At 46.3% G+C, this 19,107-nt stretch overlaps 1 protein-coding gene across 1 annotated transcript in view; it reads right to left on the bottom strand.

The window, feature by feature from the left end:
- The window catches only part of marchf5 (membrane-associated ring finger (C3HC4) 5), a 57,564-nt gene that overhangs the window by 5,995 nt on the left and 32,462 nt on the right, over nucleotides 1–19,107 (bottom strand). Inside the window, exons 3-5 of the mRNA XM_080535103.1 lie at nucleotides 8,041–8,171; nucleotides 5,415–5,598; nucleotides 4,231–4,397 (exon numbers count right to left, since the gene is read on the bottom strand). Coding sequence (XP_080391229.1) covers nucleotides 4,231–4,397; nucleotides 5,415–5,598; nucleotides 8,041–8,171 — 482 coding nt within the window. The remainder of the gene's footprint in view (nucleotides 1–4,230; nucleotides 4,398–5,414; nucleotides 5,599–8,040; nucleotides 8,172–19,107) is intronic.

Below are 19,107 nucleotides of genomic sequence, written 5' to 3'. Positions count from 1 at the left end.
GCCTGCAAACTGTGACACTTTAAATAACGTGAAAAAATACTATTGTGCAATATGACAACCCTAGTTGACTATCTGTACAGTATAGTACAGTGGATTGTGTACATAGCCTTTATTTATGTAAACCAGCTCCTTACCTTCTTGTGTTTTTTTTTTCTAAAAGTTTTTTTTTTTTTTTCTTTCCTAACACCAGGGGAGCCACCCCTCCTAAATTTCGTTGTTTGGTACCTGTACTGTAGCAATGACAATAAAGTCCATTCATTCATTCATTCAAAATGACCCACATGCATTCTATGGAATCTCATGGGAACCTTATGGTAACCATGGCAACTGTAGTGTCAGTTATTTATTATATGGTGCGACCCATCAAGAAGACAGAATTCTCCACAGCAAGTGATACATTTACAGTAAGTCACTATTCTCTTCATTTTTACCACATTTTGACTATTGCTAACTAAGCCAGCCAACCATTACTGTATAGTGTGTGTGTGTATATCATTCATGACTATTGTGTGAAAGAGTATAATGTTATCATATCATAAAATGTGCCTACTTATTTAACAACACTAGCTAGCTAACTAAGCTAGCTAACTAAGCTACCGAAAATGTTGTCATTTCGAGATTGCTTTTTTGTATTCCATTTGACCTAAGACCTAAACAAAAAACTAGCCCTCTATAGCCCACTCCTATTATAATTAAAATAAACAACACTTATTGTTCTTGTACATATATTTAAGTGTGCTTGCAGTAGCAAGATTGCGTGGACAACAACCACGAAGAAGCAGACACACTGCTGATCCACCAGGCTGTGCTAGAATCAAAGCGAAACCAACCTGATGCACAGTTGGTGTTCATCTCCTCAGACACAGACGTTCTAGTGCTAGTCATAGCAAACTATCATCTCTTGCTGACGAACACGTTCATTTATATGGCATCTGGTGTTGTGCAGATTAAACCACTGTGGCAGGCTCTAGGTACAGAGAGAGTAAAGGCTTTGCCAGCATTCCATGCGTTCACTGGGGCCGACAACACAGGGAGGTTCTCCCGTATAGGCAAGGCAACGTGGCTGCAGATCTACCTCAAAGCAGATGAAAATGTCATCGATGCTCTGCAGATGCTTTTGGGTGAAGCAGAAGTGACAGAGGGAATGCTGTCAACACTGGCTTCCTTTGTGTGTGCAGCTTACTCACCCAAGGGCATCAGCATTAGGGATGCTCCGATTTATCGGCCACCGATTTAAATCGGCCGATTTCACTCCAAATGACTCGATCGGTGATCGGCAAAAATGGCCGATCGCAAAAACCGATCTTTTTTTTTTTTTTTCCTGGGGAAGACAGATAACTGAACAGAAAACATAGGAGGACGTAACAGTATGTAAACCATGAAGGCCACGTTTATGATGTCTTTTATACAGCCATATCGACTGACTTGGGCTTCAGGCCCTAACTGGGTGATAGGCCAGACCTTTACTATGCCATAAAAATGGGTCTGCGTTTGCTTGATGCCTAATGGATCAAAACTTTTGTCTAAAAAGCAAAAAATATTTAGGCTATCCAGTCAGTTATGTATTTAAAAAAAAATCGGTATCGGTATCGGAATCGGTTGATCTTGAGGAAACAAATCGGTGATCGGTATCGGCCCCAAAAATCCAGATCGGAGCATCCCTAATCAGCATAAGCACAATCCCTCAACTGCGATGGCACCTCTTCTGCAACGATAGGGCAGAGAGTGACAAGCTCCCTCCAACACTTGGAGCTCTGAAGCAGCACATATTGAGGGTCCATGTGCAAACAAGAGTATGGGCACAGGCAGCCATTGCTCTGCAGGATCCACAATTGGATCCCCTGCAAAATGGGTACTCCAAACATGAGGATGGCATGCTTAAACCAACAACCACAGACGTCCTCCCAGCCCCAAAGTCCATCATTGAGATGGTACAATGCAAATGCAAAACTGACTGTTCTTCTGGCAGATGTTCTCAGATGGCAGATGAGCTACAGAGAGTCGTGAGAACAGCACAGAAGATCACCGGCGCCCCCCTCCCCTCTCTGGAGGAGCTGTACAAAACACGCTGTCTCAGGAGGGCCTCCAAGATCTCCAAGGACCCGACCCACCCTGCGCACGAACACTTTGTCAAGCTGCCCTCGAACAGGAGGTACAGGACCCCGGCCGCTAAGACAAACAGACTGAAGAACAGCTTCTACCACATGGCCGTCAAGGCCCTGAACACAGAAAAGGCCTAAGTTCTGGGCCCAGGACAGTCCGGACTGATTGTATGGCAGCTAGTGCTGAGGCACAAACATGTACATTTTCAAGCCTGCAAACTGTGACACTTTAAAATAATGTGAAAAAATACTTTTTGTGCAATATGACAACCCTAGTTGACTATCTGTGCAGTATAGTACAGTGGATTGTGTACATAGCCTTTATTGATGTAAACCAGCTCCTTACCTTCTTGTGATTTTATGCATCTATGCTTTTTCTAAAATGTGTTTTCTTTTTCCTTTCCTAACACCGGGGGAGCCACCCCTCCTAAATTTCGTTGTTTGGTACCTGTACTGTAGCAATGACAAATAAAGTCCATTCCATTCCATTCCATTCCATTCCATTCCATGTTCATGCAGAGCTAAGAACTTAGCCTGTACCGACATGTGTCAGTGCAGCAGCCAGTGCCAGAACGATGACGATTCCCAAGCCGTGACGCACGAAAGTGATGATGATGAACTAATCTAACAGCCCAGCTCACATTGGACTCGCCATTCACATATCACATCACACATAGCATAAACGCTTATACATAGTCAAGAGACACAACCCGCCTGTCATTACACATAGAGTAAATACACATCCCACAAACAGAACAACCAGCACACCATACACTCCCCACATTCCTCCCATTCATTTATTTTGTTTCATTCCCTATTTTTATCATTAAATATGCCGTTAGGCTAAAGATTTAACTGCCTCTGTATTGCCTTACTGGTTGCTGGCTGTTGCCATAACATCCAAAAATTTATAGATTAGCAAATCCCCCCAAAAAGCCATCAAAAGTTTAAATCATAACATCGAGACTATCTAATGCAGGAGGTTGTCATGATCATACTGTGGTCTGTGGACTCACGTATGGAAGTAATAGAAAAACTACAATTTCTTAAAGTATAAGTTACACATTTTTATGGGATGATATAAAAAAAAGGGTAAAAATAGCTTTGTAACTACAACCATTCGATTCCTTGACCCTGAAAATGTAGGTTTAGCAGTTAAAATGTTCTAGCTTATTTAGAACATACAATGCCCTTTCCAAAAATGTATAGATTAGCAAATCCCCAAAAGATTCCCACGAAAGTTTAAATTGAAACATAGTGAAACTGACTGATGTGTTTGGTGTCGAAGTGCATCTGTAAATTGTATTCTTTGGGCACTGCCTCGTAGCAAAGAAGACATACTGGCTTGTCTCCAATAAGCACAAACATGTACTCACTTTCCCATCTCTCATTAAATTGCCTTCCCTCTGCATACACTTTTATTTTCTTGGACATTTTGGTACTATTCATATTATTTTTTCAGATTTTTTCATTGACGTCGACGCGGGTAGAGGAGTTTTTTATTGACGGATGGTTGAGCTTGACTTAAATCGACATGCATCACAAAAGTGTGGCCCCCTCTAGTGGTTGTGGACAGAACAACCACATAGACCGGCCCTGGCTGGGACATGTAGTTTATAGACACCGTACTTCTGTAAAACGGCATAGAATTGTATTATAAGCAAATTCTATCCTTTGCAAGCTTCTCGCGGCCACATAAAATGAGGTGCCGGGCCGCATTCAGTCCGTGGGCCGGGAGTTTGACACATGTTCTAGAGGCTTGCCGAAGTTGGCTGTCTGCATTAGCTGCTGTTAGAGATTTATTTACGAGAGAGCTCAATTTCCACCTTCATTCTGAGCCACCCACCTACCCAAACTCAACATTTGTTATACAGGGTTGTCAGTCTGTAGAACAGATTTTTTTCTCCCTCCCGAAGTTATTTCCAGACTTACCGCTGTAAACTTAGCTGTAATGGATGGATGTAAACTTAGCTGTCATGGATGTAAACTTAGCTGTCATGGATGTAAACTTAGCTGTCATGGATGTAAACTTAGCTGTCATGGATGTAAACTTAGCTGTCATGGATGTAAACTTAGCTGTCATGGATGGCTTGAGACCAGACAGTAGGGTCTTTCCTGCTGTACTCACCAGAATGGTCCTCTGTAGGTTGGAGTTGACACTGCTGAACATGAGTTTGCCCACGATGGTGGCGATGGTGGGGAAGACCAGGGCGCCACACAGGATCCTGGTTGCCGACACGTGGTCCGCCAGGGGGCTGGCCTCCGCAGGGATCCGAGGGACAGGACACCCGATACCTGCACAGGAGGGACCAGGGTTAGCTGCACAGGAGGGACCAGGGATAGCTGTGTTGTAGTCTGACTGGTTTAAATGGCGAGACCGACAGCGAGACTTAATGTATGTGGGGCGGGTAATAATCAGACATTTTCCTGTGCCACACAAAAAACATTTTGGGGGGGGGGTTATTTGAGTTATTTTTTCTGAGTGGGGCAGTCCCACTCATATTTTTCTTTTTATTGATAGAGACAGTAGAGATTTTGACAGGAAGGATGGGTGAGAGAGAGAGAGGAGGGATGACATGCAGGATCCATGGCCGGAATCGAACCAGGAACCCTGCGGTTACATTAACCCGCTACGCCACTAAGTGTCCCCACCGGTGCCACATATTCTATTGACGAATAGAGAGGGGTTGAAATGGGGGTAGGGAATTAACTAAATGTTTTTTCAAACTGGGAATTGAACACACGATGCTCTCCGAGAACATCTTCAGATAACTCTGTTTCCAAATTGTGCAACGTGTGAAGGGTGAGTTAAAATAGGGCAGGGTGGAAGATGAGACCGAGAAATTAGATTCTGGATTCTGAAATTAGATGTAGTGTGGGTGCTTATGTTTTGCCAGCACAACATCATATTCCCTCAAGTAATACACATTCATCATGTGATGTGAACGTCAGCCTATGACAGGCAACCACTCAGAGTACCAGTATAGTGTGTGTTTTTATTTCTGGCAGCCGAGTGGGATGGAGCACATCTGCTCTGGCCCAACAAACCCAGACTGCAGGGAGAACAGCTTGCAGGTTCCGGCTGAACCCAGGAGTCCAGTTCCCCCATATCAATCACTGGCCAGTGATTATGTCAGAAAAAACACTGACCCCCCTCCCCACCCCCAAAACACCTACTCAGTATGACACTGGTGTTGCAGAAGGGTGGAAGTCGCTATCGTCGTGTGTTCGGACCTGGGGAGATGCTGTTGTCCTATGGTAGTGTGTTCTGACCTGGGGAGATGCTGTTGTCCTATGGTAGTGTGTTCTGACCTGGGAAGATGCTGTTGAGGATCTGCAGCTTGGTGGAGTACTTCCTCCAGAGGCGGAGCACATAGTCCTCCCAGCGGATCATCTTCCCTAAGATCAGCATGACGGGGATGGTGGGCAGACCGATGAGCAGGAACAGAGGGTCAGCCCGTTCCATCACGTCCAGCCCCTCCTTGTGGCCCACCACCTGAGATGACCACCAGAGGGGACGAGGTGACACAGGTGAAACCTTTCTACTAGGGCTGAAACCTTTCTACTAGGGCTGAAACCTTTCTACTAGGGCTGAAACCTTTCTACTAGAGCTGAAACCTTTCTACTAGGGCTGAAACCTTTCTACTAGGGCTGAAACCTTTCTACTAGGGCTGAAACCTTTCTACTAGAGCTGAAACCTTTCTACTAGGGCTGAAACCTTTCTACTAGGGCTGAAACCTTTCTACTTGGGCTGAAAACTTTCTACTAGAGCTGAAACCTTTCTACTAGGGCTGAAACCTTTCTACTAGAGCTGAAACCTTTCTACTGGAGCTGAAACCTTTCTACTTGGGCTGAAACCTTTCTACTAGAGCTGAAACCTTTCTACTTGGGCTGAAACCTTTCTACTAGAGCTGAAACCTTTCTACTAGAGCTGAAACCTTTCTACTAGGGCTGAAACCTTTCTACTAGAGCTGAAACCTTTCTACTAGAGCTGAAACCTTTCTACTAGAGCTGAAACCTTTCTACTAGAGCTGAAACCTTTCTACTAGGGCTGAAACCTTTCTACTTGGGCTGAAACCTTTCTACTAGAGCTGAAACCTTTCTACTAGGGCTGAAACCTTTCTACTTGGGCTGAAACCTTTCTACTAGAGCTGAAACCTTTCTACTAGGGCTGAAACCTTTCTACTAGGGCTGGGACTTTAACGCCTTAATTTCGATTCATTACAGAAAAAATAACGCATTAACTTCTTTTAGCGCATTTTAATTGCACTTTTTTTTTTTTACCATTTCAGATGGCACTTGTGACATTATGTTAAACTGTTGGTCTGTTTATTATTTTGACCAAGGATATTTGGGTGGGTAGGGGAGGGTTAGTGTAACATTAGGTTAGGTCAGGGGTCAGCAACCTTAAATGTTGAAAGAGCCATATTGGACCAAAAAACAAAAAAACGAATCTGTCTGGAGCCGCAAAAAATGTACCGGTAAAGTCTTATATAAGCCTTATAATGAAGGCAACACATGCTGTAAGTGTCTATATATTAGCCTACTATCAAAATAGTAGGCTACAAATACATAAGCCTTAGCACATATGCATACAACCGAATGCAAACGTATTGTGCTTTACAAAAGTGAAACACTAGGATAGCGTAAAGGGGGTCTGGGGGGTTCCCCCCCCAAATGTTTTTAACAGAGTAGATGCAATTTCGTGTATTCTGGTGCCTTTTAACAAGTGGGTTGATCCTTTTATCTGGCTATACTAGCCTGAGAAAAAATATGGATACGTTTGTAATTTCATCCGGAGGAAGTGAGCAAACCAAGAGATCGTCAGCCAAAAAATAGACAAATCTACAGACTGTAGACTACAGTACCAAATGAACACTAGCCTCCCTCGTCCTCTTTTCACTATTTTAAGTTAAACCCTCTCAGACCCACAGGAACGCCAGCGCTCCCAAATATCATACCTTCTTTAGAAGTTCATAATTCGGAAACGGTTTGAGCTAAAGACAAGCCGTTTTTTGCATTTAAAAGTAGGCAAATAGCGCTCACCGGGAAGCTCCCGTTCATCGATGTGCGTCGCTGATGTCCGTCTATAAATCTAGCCAAAAAGTTGTAGACAATGTGGATAGTTTCTTGCTTTGCCTGCCGCAGTACTTCGTCAATCCCTGTGGATATAGGTCTACTCTTGAAAAAAACCTGTCACATCCAGTCTCATGTTGGGTCCAGTCAAAATACTAGTCATGTGCCAACATATCCGAATCCTATTGGCCCTCGTACAACATTACAGCGTAAGCAGGGAGTTGTAGTTCAAGGAGAGACACCGCGGCAACGTAAAAAATAAATAATCGTTGTTACAACTATATGCTGCTCCTGTACCACTGAAGAATTAACTGAAACATTAACAGGATCTTGGTGAACTTGTTTACTGGTAACTTGCTTGTTGGACTAGCTGGCTTGTTATGTTAATGTAGCCTATTCAGCCTCCTAGGTATGTTCTTTATGCTATTGTGTAGCTGAATAACTGTTAATGTGGCTTGTTATGTTAATTTAGCCTATTCAGCCTGTTGTTCTGTGTGCTATTGTGTAGTTGAATAACTTGCTTTTCCAGATTAAATGTCTGTTCTTGGTCTTGGATTTTGTGAAATACATTTCTAAATAAATGCGATTTATAGTCCAGTGCGACTTATGTGTTTTTTTCTTCATGACGCATTTTTTTTTTTTACTGGTGCTTATACTCCGGAGCGACTTATAGTCCGGAAAATACGGTATGTCTATTCATTGATTCACTCGTATACCAAATCCACTTGAATTGAAAACTCTTGCTTCTCGTGTCAAATATTGATATGCGATTAAAATGCGCTTAATTAATTTGATTTTTTTTTATGGTGTCCCAGCTCTACTTTCTACATGTGAGCGTGGTAGAGCGAGACCGTGCTCTCACCTGCATGACGGTGACGGCCCCGTACGTGACAGCGGTCCAGTAGATGGACCCCACCATGATGCCAGCGGCAGCGAAGGGGCAAGCCTTTGAGATGAGTCGGTCCGCCAGGTCCAGCACATACACCACCGGGCCTGAGGGGGGCGCCAAACAAAGCCAGGATTCAACAGAGATCATATGAATCTCCTCACGACACACAAGCATTCTGCTGATATTTGATGATACCTGTTGAGCGTCTTCAACCGCAGCCACTGTGAATGATTAACTGATCAATAAAATATTGATAGACAGGTCGAACATGGTCAAGATAAAATAAAAAATTAAAATGGGATTGCGATGCAATTTCCACTGTGGAAGGGAGTGCATGACAATAGACATTTTGACAGTCAATGATCAGCCTCATAATTATCAGAGTATGGAAAAGTGTTACAACTGTATATTTGTATTCATCTGAGTCATGTGATCACAACACAGAAATGAAATGACAAACATTTGTATTAAAGCGTTTGCATTTCATTTTACAATGTGGCAGTGTTGTACCAGACAGTACTATGATCATTAAATGTCAGCAGATGTTTTTTTTATGTTTGTCTTTAGGCATTATAAACCCCTCAAAAAAAGTTTGGAAACGTTATTTCAGTCGAATCTTCCTCCCCTTTAATAATACCAATTGGTATTGTATTTTATAGCGTTGGAAAGCCAGATTAGTCACCTTTACAACGAGGTACAACTTGTAAGGATCATGCATTCGTGGAATGAGTAACACAGCTAAACGTGAGGGTAGAGGCCCAATTTTTCCTTTGCCAAAATCCCCTGCAATATTCTTCTGTTGGTATTCACTCTCGTTTTGAGCTTCAAGTGCTGGCAGGTGTATGCCAGTCACAGGTGTGTGAATGGCACCTGAATGGCACCTAATTGACAGGAATGATATTCTGGAGCCAGTGACGATCCCATATCTCCAGAATCTGGGACCTAACTCCATCCTCCAGGAGGACAACGCTCACCCCCACAGAGCCAGGATCATCACAGAGCACCTCCAGAATTTGGGAGTGGAGAGGGTGGAATGGCCTGCCGTGAGTCCAGACCTCAACCCAATTGAACACTTGTGGGATCAGCTTGGGTGCTGTACGTGCCAGAGTGACCAACGCAACCATGTTGGCTGACTTGCGGCAAATCCTAGTTGAGAAATGGGATGCCGTCCCACAGCAGTGTGTGACCAGGCTGGTGACCTGCATGAGGAGGTGCCAAGCTGTTGTGACTGCATATGGATCTTCCACACGCTACTGAGGTCCCTGAGAGTGTAAAATTAATAAAGTGTAAAAATGGCCAATATGTGTTGTTTTTTCCTTATTACTGTGGGAGAGTGCAATCATCCAATCCACCAAGCAACTCAAAACGAGAGTGAATACCAACAGAAGAATATAGGGGATTTTGGCAAATAGTTTTGGGCCGCTACCCACACGTTTAACTGTGTTGCTCATTCCACGAATGCATGATCACCTTTACAAGTTGTACCTCATTGTAAAGGTGACTAATCTGGCTTTCCAACGATATAAAATACAATACCAATTGGTATTATTAAAGGGGAGGAATAATCAACCAAAATAACGTTTCCGAACTTTTTTTGAGGGGTTTACATACTTATCCATGAACATGATGCAATACCGAATTTTTTATTTCAATTTTCATTGTGCATACACATTTGGGAAAAGTATTTACAAAACACAATATTGATTAAGATTGTCACATTGAATTTAAGATTTCATTATGGCGGGTATATGCTTCTATAACTTTGCACCTGACCATTAGTTAAATAAACACTAGAGAGAGCTCCACGTAGTCAACTTCTATCATCTAAGCAGATCCAAATCCAATGTTGGATATTCACTGCTACCTGCTGTACTGAGTGTTAACTTAATGTAAACACAGGGGAGCTACCAGAGGCCTTAATGGTGTGTGAACACAGGGCTACTAGAGGTCTTACTGGGGTGTGAACACAGGGCTACCAGAGGTCTTACTGGGGTGTGAACACAGGGCTACCAGAGGTCTTACTGGGGTGTGAACACAGGGCTACCAGAGGTCTTACTGGGGTGTGAACACAGGGGAGCTACCAGAGGTCTTACTGGGGTGTGAACACAGGGCTACCAGAGGTCTTACTGGGGTGTGAACACAGGGCTACCAGAGGCCTTACTGGGGTGTGAACACAGGGCTACCAGAGGTCTTACTGGGGTGTGAACACAGGGGAGCTACCAGAGGTCTTACTGGGGTGTGAACACAGGGGAGATACCAGAGGTCTTACTGGGGTGTGAACACAGGGGAGCTACCAGGGGTCTTACTGGGGTGTGAACACAGGGCTACCAGAGGCCTTACTGGGGTGTGAACACAAGGCTACCAGAGGTCTTACTGGGGTGTGAACACAGGGCTACCAGAGGCCTTACTGGGGTGTGAACACAGGGGAGCTACCAGAGGCCTTACTGGGGTGTGAACACAGGGGAGCTACCAGAGCCTTACTGGGGTGTGAACACAGGGCTACTAGAGGTCTTACTGGGGTGTGAACACAGGGCTACCAGAGGTCTTACTGGGGTGTGAACACAGGGCTACCAGAGGTCTTACTGGGGTGTGAACACAGGGCTACCAGAGGTCTTACTGGGGTGTGAACACAGGGCTACCAGAGGTCTTACTGGGGTGTGAACACAGGGCTACCAGAGGCCTTACTGGGGTGTGAACACAGGGGAGCTACCAGAGGTCTTACTGGGGTGTGAACACAGGGCTACCAGGGGCCTTACTGGGGTGTGAACACAGGGGAGCTACCAGGGGTCTTACTGGGGTGTGAACACAGGGCTACCAGAGGCCTTACTGGGGTGTGAACACAAGGCTACCAGAGGTCTTACTGGGGTGTGAACACAGGGCTACCAGAGGCCTTACTGGGGTGTGAACACAGGGGAGCTACCAGAGGCCTTACTGGGGTGTGAACACAGGGGAGCTACCAGAGCCTTACTGGGGTGTGAACACAGGGCTACTAGAGGTCTTACTGGGGTGTGAACACAGGGCTACCAGAGGTCTTACTGGGGTGTGAACACAGGGCTACCAGAGGTCTTACTGGGGTGTGAACACAGTAGGGGTGCAACGGTTCAGTTGGCCCACGGTTCGGTACGGTTCGGTATTTTGGGTCACGGTTTTCGGTACGGTTCGGTTCAGAAACAAACGTTCCAGACCAACTCGACCTCTGACCAAAGGCCGCGTTCGAGGCATTCACGTGGACGCTCCGGCGCTCTCAGAGCTAATTTACGAACGCGGCCAAATTGATCTTCTCGCCATAAAGCTTAAGCGTACAGTGGGCTTCCTGTATAGATTTAAATCTTGCTTTTCCTTGGCTTCCAGAAAACGTCTTGTCTCCGCCCTTTTCCTTTCACAATTGGATTATGGTGATACAGTATATAGGTTTGCTTCTCTGTCCACTTTATCCAAGCTAGACCCCCTGTATCATTCGGTTCTAAGATACATCACCAATAGTGCCTTCAGGACCCATCACTGTACTGTATAGTCTGGTTGGATGGCCATCTCTTTCTGTCAGAAGGCTCCAACACTGGTACACTCTTGTGTTTAAAATCATCTCTGGCTTCTTACCGAATTATCTGGGCCTGAAGTTCATCCCTATACCGAGTGGCTCGGGTCTCAGGTCTCGTAGATGGCTACAATACAAGGTGCCACTTATCATGAACAATGTTGGAAGGGCAAGCTTGTCTTATTATGGCCCTTGGTCTTGGAATGACCTACAGACTACTTTTAAATTAGAGGCCCTTATTTCCATAAGTATCTTAAAGCGTAGATTAAAGGATGTGGTCACCGCTCGCTGTACCTGCTTTGGTTAGACTTCTCAATGTTTTAATCACCTTGTAAATGTGGTGTTATGTTAATATATGGTGTGACGCTTATGCTGTAGACCAATGGGAATGAGTTGGGGATACAGGGGAGAGATGCGCAGTGGGAAAGCGGGCAGAGTGGGATGAATGGTGGAACTGGATGGTAAATAAAGTACGTGATATATAGTTAACAGTTGTCTCACGCGTTTACATTACGAAACACGACATGGTGTCAGAAGTGCTGTTGAACTAAATCAGTACAGAGAAGATCCACCAGTGATGTGCCTAATCGACAGGTTGTATGAGCGATTCCACGTTACATGCTGACGGCGAGCTGGCTAGCGGACAAGAAGACGAGCAGCTGGCTAACGACAACGTGCCGCATGAGGAAGAGGAAGCTAGCAGAATGGCTACTACAAATGCGACGTTCAACATTCAGCCGCCGGAGCCTTTTGATTTTTCGAAGCCGCTCGAGTGGACAAAGTGGATACGGAGATTTGAGAGGTTCCGACAGGCAAGCAATCTAGCCGCCAGCTCTGATGATAATCAGGTGAACACTTTGATTTATTGTATGGGAGATGAGGCCGACGATGTTTTGAGGGGTTTGAAACTCAGCGAGGGAGACCTGCATCTGTACAGTAAAGTGAGGGATGGCTTTCAATCTTTCTTCGTAGTGAAAAAGAACATTGTGTACGAACGTGCGCGATTTAACATGCGCAAACAGGAAGCAAATGAGACCGTGGATGCATTTGTCACTGCCTTGTATGCATTGGCAGAGCACTGCAATTATGGACAATTGCATGATGAACTGATCAGGGATAGGTTAGTGGTAGGGCTGGCAGACTTGCGGCTCTCAGAACGCATGCAAATGGAAAAAGACTTGGACTTAGAAAAAGCTATCAACATGGCGAGACAATCAGAGGAGATCAAAAAGCAGCAAAGCACACTGAGGAGTGACAGCAGCAGTAGTGCAGTGCAGATGGACGTCAGCTCTGTAGACAGAGTGTTTAAAGGGAGGCCAAAGGAAAAGCCCAAACCTAACATGTATAAGAGCTTTGGAGCAAAGGCACACAGCAGCCAGAGCAGCTCCCAGTGCTACAAATGTGGTGGCGTGCCACACCCCAAGCTGGAGTGTCCTGCCAACGAGGTGAAGTGTCACTCCTGTGGAAAAATGGGTCACTACAAGCGTGTGTGCCTTGCAGGTAAAGCTGTGCACGGTATTGAAGAAGAGGTGGAGGGCTGGTTCCTTGGTTCTGTGATGTCAGAGGCTGATCCATGGATTGTAGAAATAGAAGTGATGGGAAAACAGGTCACCTTCAAGCTCGATACTGGAGCCGATGTCACTGTTGTGTCACAGGCTGTTTTTGCTAACATGTTTGCTAACACACAGCCACCCATTCTCCACAAAGCAGAGAAACCTTTGTTTGGTCCAGGACGAATGCCGCTGGACGTGGCAGGGTTCACCAAGCTGCAGCTGGGGAGAAGAGGCAAGCAGACCACGGAGAAGGTCTATGTGGTGAATAACCTGAGCACGCCTTTGCTTGGGAGGCCAGCCATCGTAGCCCTGGGCTTACTCCTCCGTGTCAACAGCGTAGACATGGAGACCCTCAAGACGACCTACCCCAAGCTGTGCAGTGGCCTGGGTGAGGTACAACAAGCATACACCATAAAACTCAAACCGGGTGCTGTGCCATTTTCCTTGAAAACCCCCAGGAGGATTCCGCTGCCTATGATGGGGAAAGTCAGAGATGAGCTCCAGCGCATGGAGAACCTGGGTGTCATCAGCCGCGTGGAAGAGCCAACCGACTGGTGCGCCGCCATGGTGGTCGTCCCCAAAAAGGACGGTAAATCAGTGCGTCTATGTGTGGATCTGACCGGCTTGAACGAGTTTGTATGCAGGGAGAAGTACATTCTGCCGTCGATAGAGCAGAGCCTCGGGATGCTTGCCGGAGCAAAGGTTTTCAGTAAACTGGACGCAAACATGGGGTTTTGGCAGGTTCCACTTGCAGCAGAATCAGCCAAGTACACTACGTTCATCACCCCATTCGGAAGGTTTCATTTCAACCGCCTTCCTTTCGGAATTGCCTCAGCACCTGAACATTTTCAGTGCATGATGGCGGAGGTAACCGAGGGGCTGGAAGGTGTGATATGCCACATCGATGACCTGCTGGTGTGGGGGCGGGATCAGGAAGAGCACGATGCTCGACTCCACGCAGTACTGAAAAGGGTGGAAAGGGCCCACATCACCCTGAATATGGACAAATGTGAACTCTCAAAGAGTGAGGTGGTCTTCCTGGGCCAGATCGTCACGGCTACAGGGGTCCGCCCAGATCCGAGGAAGACGGAGGCCATCATGGAGATGAAGGAGCCCTCAAACGTCAGCGAGCTGCGAAGCTTTCTTGGAATGGTCAATCAACTGGGAAAATTCATTCCCCAGTTAGCAGAAAAGGACAAGCCGCTCCGTGACCTTCTCTCGAAAAGAAACAGCTGGGCCTGGGACGTGGCCCAGGTGACAGCATTCAGAACACTGAAGGAAGCCCTGTCCTCTCCTCCAGTGCTGGCGGTCTATGATCAAAAGAGAGACACCAAAGTGTCAGCCGACGCATCCTCGTTTGGCTTGGGAGGTGTTCTGCTCCAGAGGTGGGGGGTTGAATGGAAGCCTGTGGCTTACGCGTCTCGGTCCCTCACTCCCACAGAACAAAGATACGCACAGATCGAGAAGGAGGCCCTGGGCCTCACATGGGCCTGCGAACGGTTCCAGGATTTCCTCATAGGAAAACACTTCTGCCTGGAGACCGACCATAAACCCCTTCTCAGCTTACTGGGAGGCCAAGCCCTGGATCTTCTGCCGCCAAGAATCCAGCGTTTCAGGATGCGGTTGATGCGCTACTCATATTCGATCGTGCACGTGCCAGGAAAATCACTCTGGACAGCAGACACGCTGTCGCGCTCCCCAGTGACAAGATCCAGGTCTACATCAGAAGAGGAGCTAATGGAGAGCACCAATATATATGTGGACTGTGTAATGGACAATCTACCCGTTGGTGCCTCATATATGGAAAACCTGAGGAAGGAGCTAAATGCTGACAGTGTCTGCTCACGTGTTATGATGCTGTGCACAGAGGGATGGCCTGACCACGCAAGCCAGGAACCTGTGCTGAAGAGCTACTGGCGGGAGCAAGCTACGCTCACAGTGGAAGACGGTCTACTGCTGAAAGGCACACGACTGGTGATACCTTCAGTAATGAGGAACGACGTGCTGGCCAGACTACACGAAGGACACCAAGGTGTTGTGAAGTGCAAGGAGCGTGCCCGCCAGTCTGTGTGGTGGCCTGGACTCAGCCAACAGGTAAATGAAATGGTGCTCAATTGCAGGGCATGCATTCAGGAGCGACAGAATCCCAGAGAACCTCTCATGCCGTCAGAGTGCCCTGAAAGACCATGGCAGAAGTTGGGGGCCGACCTGTTCGTCCTGGGAAAAGACACATACCTACTCGTCGTCGATTACTTCTCCAGGTATGTTGAGATTGCCCAATTGTCTCACACCAGGTCCACTGACATTATTGTACATCTGAAGTCCATGTTTGCCCGCCATGGCATCCCGGAGGTCCTGATGTCAGATAATGGGCCTCAGTTTTCTGGTCAAGCCTTCACCTCCTTTGCTGCTGCGTACGGGTTCAGACACATCACCAGCAGCCCAAGGTTTCCACAGAGTAATGGTGAAGCAGAAAGGGCAGTCCAGACTATGAAAAACCTCCTGAAAAAAGCGAGCGACCCCTACCTGGCTCTACTCGCCTACCGAGCCACACCCCTTCAGAGTGGGTACAGCCCGGCCCAGCTCCTCATGGGCCGACGTCTGCGCACCACGGTGCCAGTGCTGCCCTCTCGACTGGTCCCTACACTGCCGGACAGCGACGCGTTCGCGCGGAAAGAGGAGGTGAAAGGGAGGTCGGATGCGGTAAACTACAACCGGCGACACCGTGCAAGACCCCTCTGTGACCTGTCTTCGGGAGAGCAGGTATGGGTCACGGATGCTAAGACGTCGGGAACTGTGCTCCGAAACCACTCTACTCCGAGGTCCTACCTGGTGGGCCTGCCCCAGGGGGTGGTGAGACGCAACCGACAGCATCTGATACCCCTACACACACCTACACAAGACAGGGGCTCCCCGCCGCAGCAACAAGCCCCGGAGCCGGCCCCAGACCCGACCCCTGGGCAGGCTCCCATGTCACCTGCAGTCGGAACACAGGCCCCACCTGCAGAGACTCCCACGCTCAGAACAAGGGGGGGGAGAGCAGTGGTTAAACCTAGGAGGTTTGACATGTAACTGAGAAATGTGGACAAGTGTTTGTATAAGTGTTTACCCTAAAAAAAAAAAAAAAAAAAAAAAAAAGGAGTATATGGGTAATGTTACTGTTGTATTTAAGGAAAAGTTATTCCATGTTACGTTGGATGGGGTCTAGTTTGAGCACTTTTAGTAGCCCTGTTAGTTTGGAGATTTATGGATCAAACCGCTATAGTAACGTATGTTCAGGATTTACACAGGGACAGACCTTTACAACAAAAGAGGCAGAATAATCCTCTAAGGTCTGACGAGGCAAAGGCAGTCTACCCTTTGTCTCTAGAAAGGGGAGATGTGGTGTTATGTTAATATATGGTGTGACGCTTATGCTGTAGACCAATGGGAATGAGTTGGGGATACAGGGGAGAGATGCGCAGTGGGAAAGCGGGCAGAGTGGGATGAATGGTGGAACTGGATGGTAAATAAAGTACGTGATATATAGTTAACAGTTGTCTCACGCGTTTACATTACGAAACACGACAGTAAATACCCCTACCATTGTTTGTCTATTGTATTGTTGCCACTGTCTTATGTCCTGTCTTGTTATCTGAACTGTTTTTTTAAGCTACTATTTTGACCCTGTCTTGGCCAGGTCTCTCTTGTAAAAGAGGTTTTAATCTCAATGTGACTTCCTGGTAAAATAAAGGTAAAAAAATAAATAAAAAAAAATAAAAAAAAACGAAAACGAAAACCGAAAACCGTCACGGTTCACTAGTGAAATGAGCCGTGGAACGCAAACCGCACCGTCCGTAAAAAAACCGAGAACCGTTGCACCCCTAGAACACAGGGCTACCAGAGGTCTTACTGGGGTGTGAACACAGGGCTACCAGAGGTCTTACTGGGGTGTGAACACAGGGCTACCAGAGGCCTTACTGGGGTGTGAACACAGGGGAGCTACCAGAGGTCTTACTGGGGTGTGAACACAGGGCTACCAGGGGCCTTACTGGGGTGTGAACACAGGGGAGCTACCAGAGGTCTTACTGGGGTGTGAACACAGAGCTACCAGAGGTCTTACTGGGGTGTGAACACAGGGCTACCAGAGGTCTTACTGGGGTGTGAACACAGGGCTACCAGAGGTCTTACTGGGGTGTGAACACAGGGCTACCAGAGGTCTTACTGGGGTGGGAACACAGGGGAGCTACCAGAGGTCTTACTGGGGTGTGAACACAGGGGAGCTACCAGAGGTCTTACTGGGGTGTGAACACAGGGGAGCTACCAGGGGTCTTACTGGGGTGTGAACACAGGGCTACCAGAGGCCTTACTGGGGTGTGAACACAGGGCTACCAGAGGTCTTATCTTATATTGTCATGTGAGAACAGATGTTGACAGTAACCACTCAGACATTGCTATAACTCTACCCGGCCTCTATTCTAAAACACTGCAGTACAATGGAACACTTGAAATGTTGTACAATGAGGAAACACACCTTTACTGAAACATTCCTGAAACACAATGAGAAGGGAGACTTCAGCAATGCGGAAATGCTCAGAAGAATGAGCTTCCTTTGGCATTACATGGTGCTCAGAGCAAAAGCATGTGAGTCATTGGGTTTGACTGGAAAACATTTGGGCTGGAATGTGTAGAGACAGAGAAGCTCTGAAGGTATTTTGGTTGGTATGTCCTGGACCAATAACCATGTCCATTTAAGCTACCAATTATACATTGGTTCTAAACTTTTACTGAATAACTGTCTATATACCTATCCTAACTTCTGATTTGGCTACAAACACAGACACCCCACAGCCTTGGTACATTGTAACTGGAACCTCTACGTTCTATTCCTCCTCCTCCTCCTCATCATCCTCTGATCCCGCATTCCATGGCCACTCAGGGGAAATCATGCAATGTTTAGGGGAACACAACCTGATTTCCTCACATAAGCCAATCCGCATGCTAATAATAACAGCCCCAGGAGCCAGCAGCAGAGACACCAAAGTGACTTACAGTGAGTGCATCCATTTTTGGTCTAGCGGGGTGCAAACATCTGGGCACCCCTGGTTTAAATGTCTGTTACAATTAATCTCCAAGTGATTTAAAGGAAACGTGAACACTAAAGGCTACAAAGTTAAACATGACACCTTTCTGCAAAATTAAAAGCAAGGTTTATTTTTATTTTTCAGAGTTTTTAAATTATAAAAAAGGAAAAGGGCCCTGTGCAAAAGTTGGGGAACCCTTTTGGATTATTCTTTGTTACCTTTTGAGAAGATGATTACTAAGGCCCAGACCAAGGTGATTTACTCTTTAGGGCTTCAATGAGTCAGGTGAATATAATTCCAGGGTTGAACTACATACGGTATTCTGAAGTAACTCCATGCCTTCTAAAGTATCCGACTGCGGTGGCTGTTGTGTCTGGTGTTAAAAACCATGGGTTCCTCTAAACAGTTGTCCAAGGATGTCAGAATCAAGATAGTTCACTTGCACCATCAAGGAGAAGGCTACAAAAAACTCTTGCAACGTTTCAAACTACCCATTTCCACTGTCAGAAACATCATCAGAAAATGGAAAATAAATGGAACAAGATCTGGAAGACCAAGAACATTTTCAGATAGAATGGCCCGAGTTCTGGTGAGAAATGCTCAGAAGAACCCACACATCACTACAAGAGAGCTGCAAAAAAGAGTAGCAGACACAGGACAACAATACAGCGTACCTTAAACAACAAAGACCTACATGGCAGAGTTGCCAGAAAGAAGCCTTTCCTATGACCTCAACACAAAATTAAGCGTCTGAAGTTTGCAAAAGAAAACCTTGAGAAACCTGAAGCCTATTGGAACAATGTGCTTTGGGCTGACAAAAACTAAATTGAACTTTTTGGCCACAACCAAAGAAGGTATGTTTGGAGAAAAAAGGGTGAAGCATTTGTAG

Source organism: Nansenia antarctica, assembly GCF_963989245.1.
Source record: "Nansenia antarctica genome assembly, chromosome: 1".
Classification (NCBI taxonomy): Eukaryota; Metazoa; Chordata; class Actinopteri; order Argentiniformes; family Microstomatidae; genus Nansenia; species Nansenia antarctica.
This window is presented reverse-complemented; position numbering and strand designations above follow the sequence as displayed.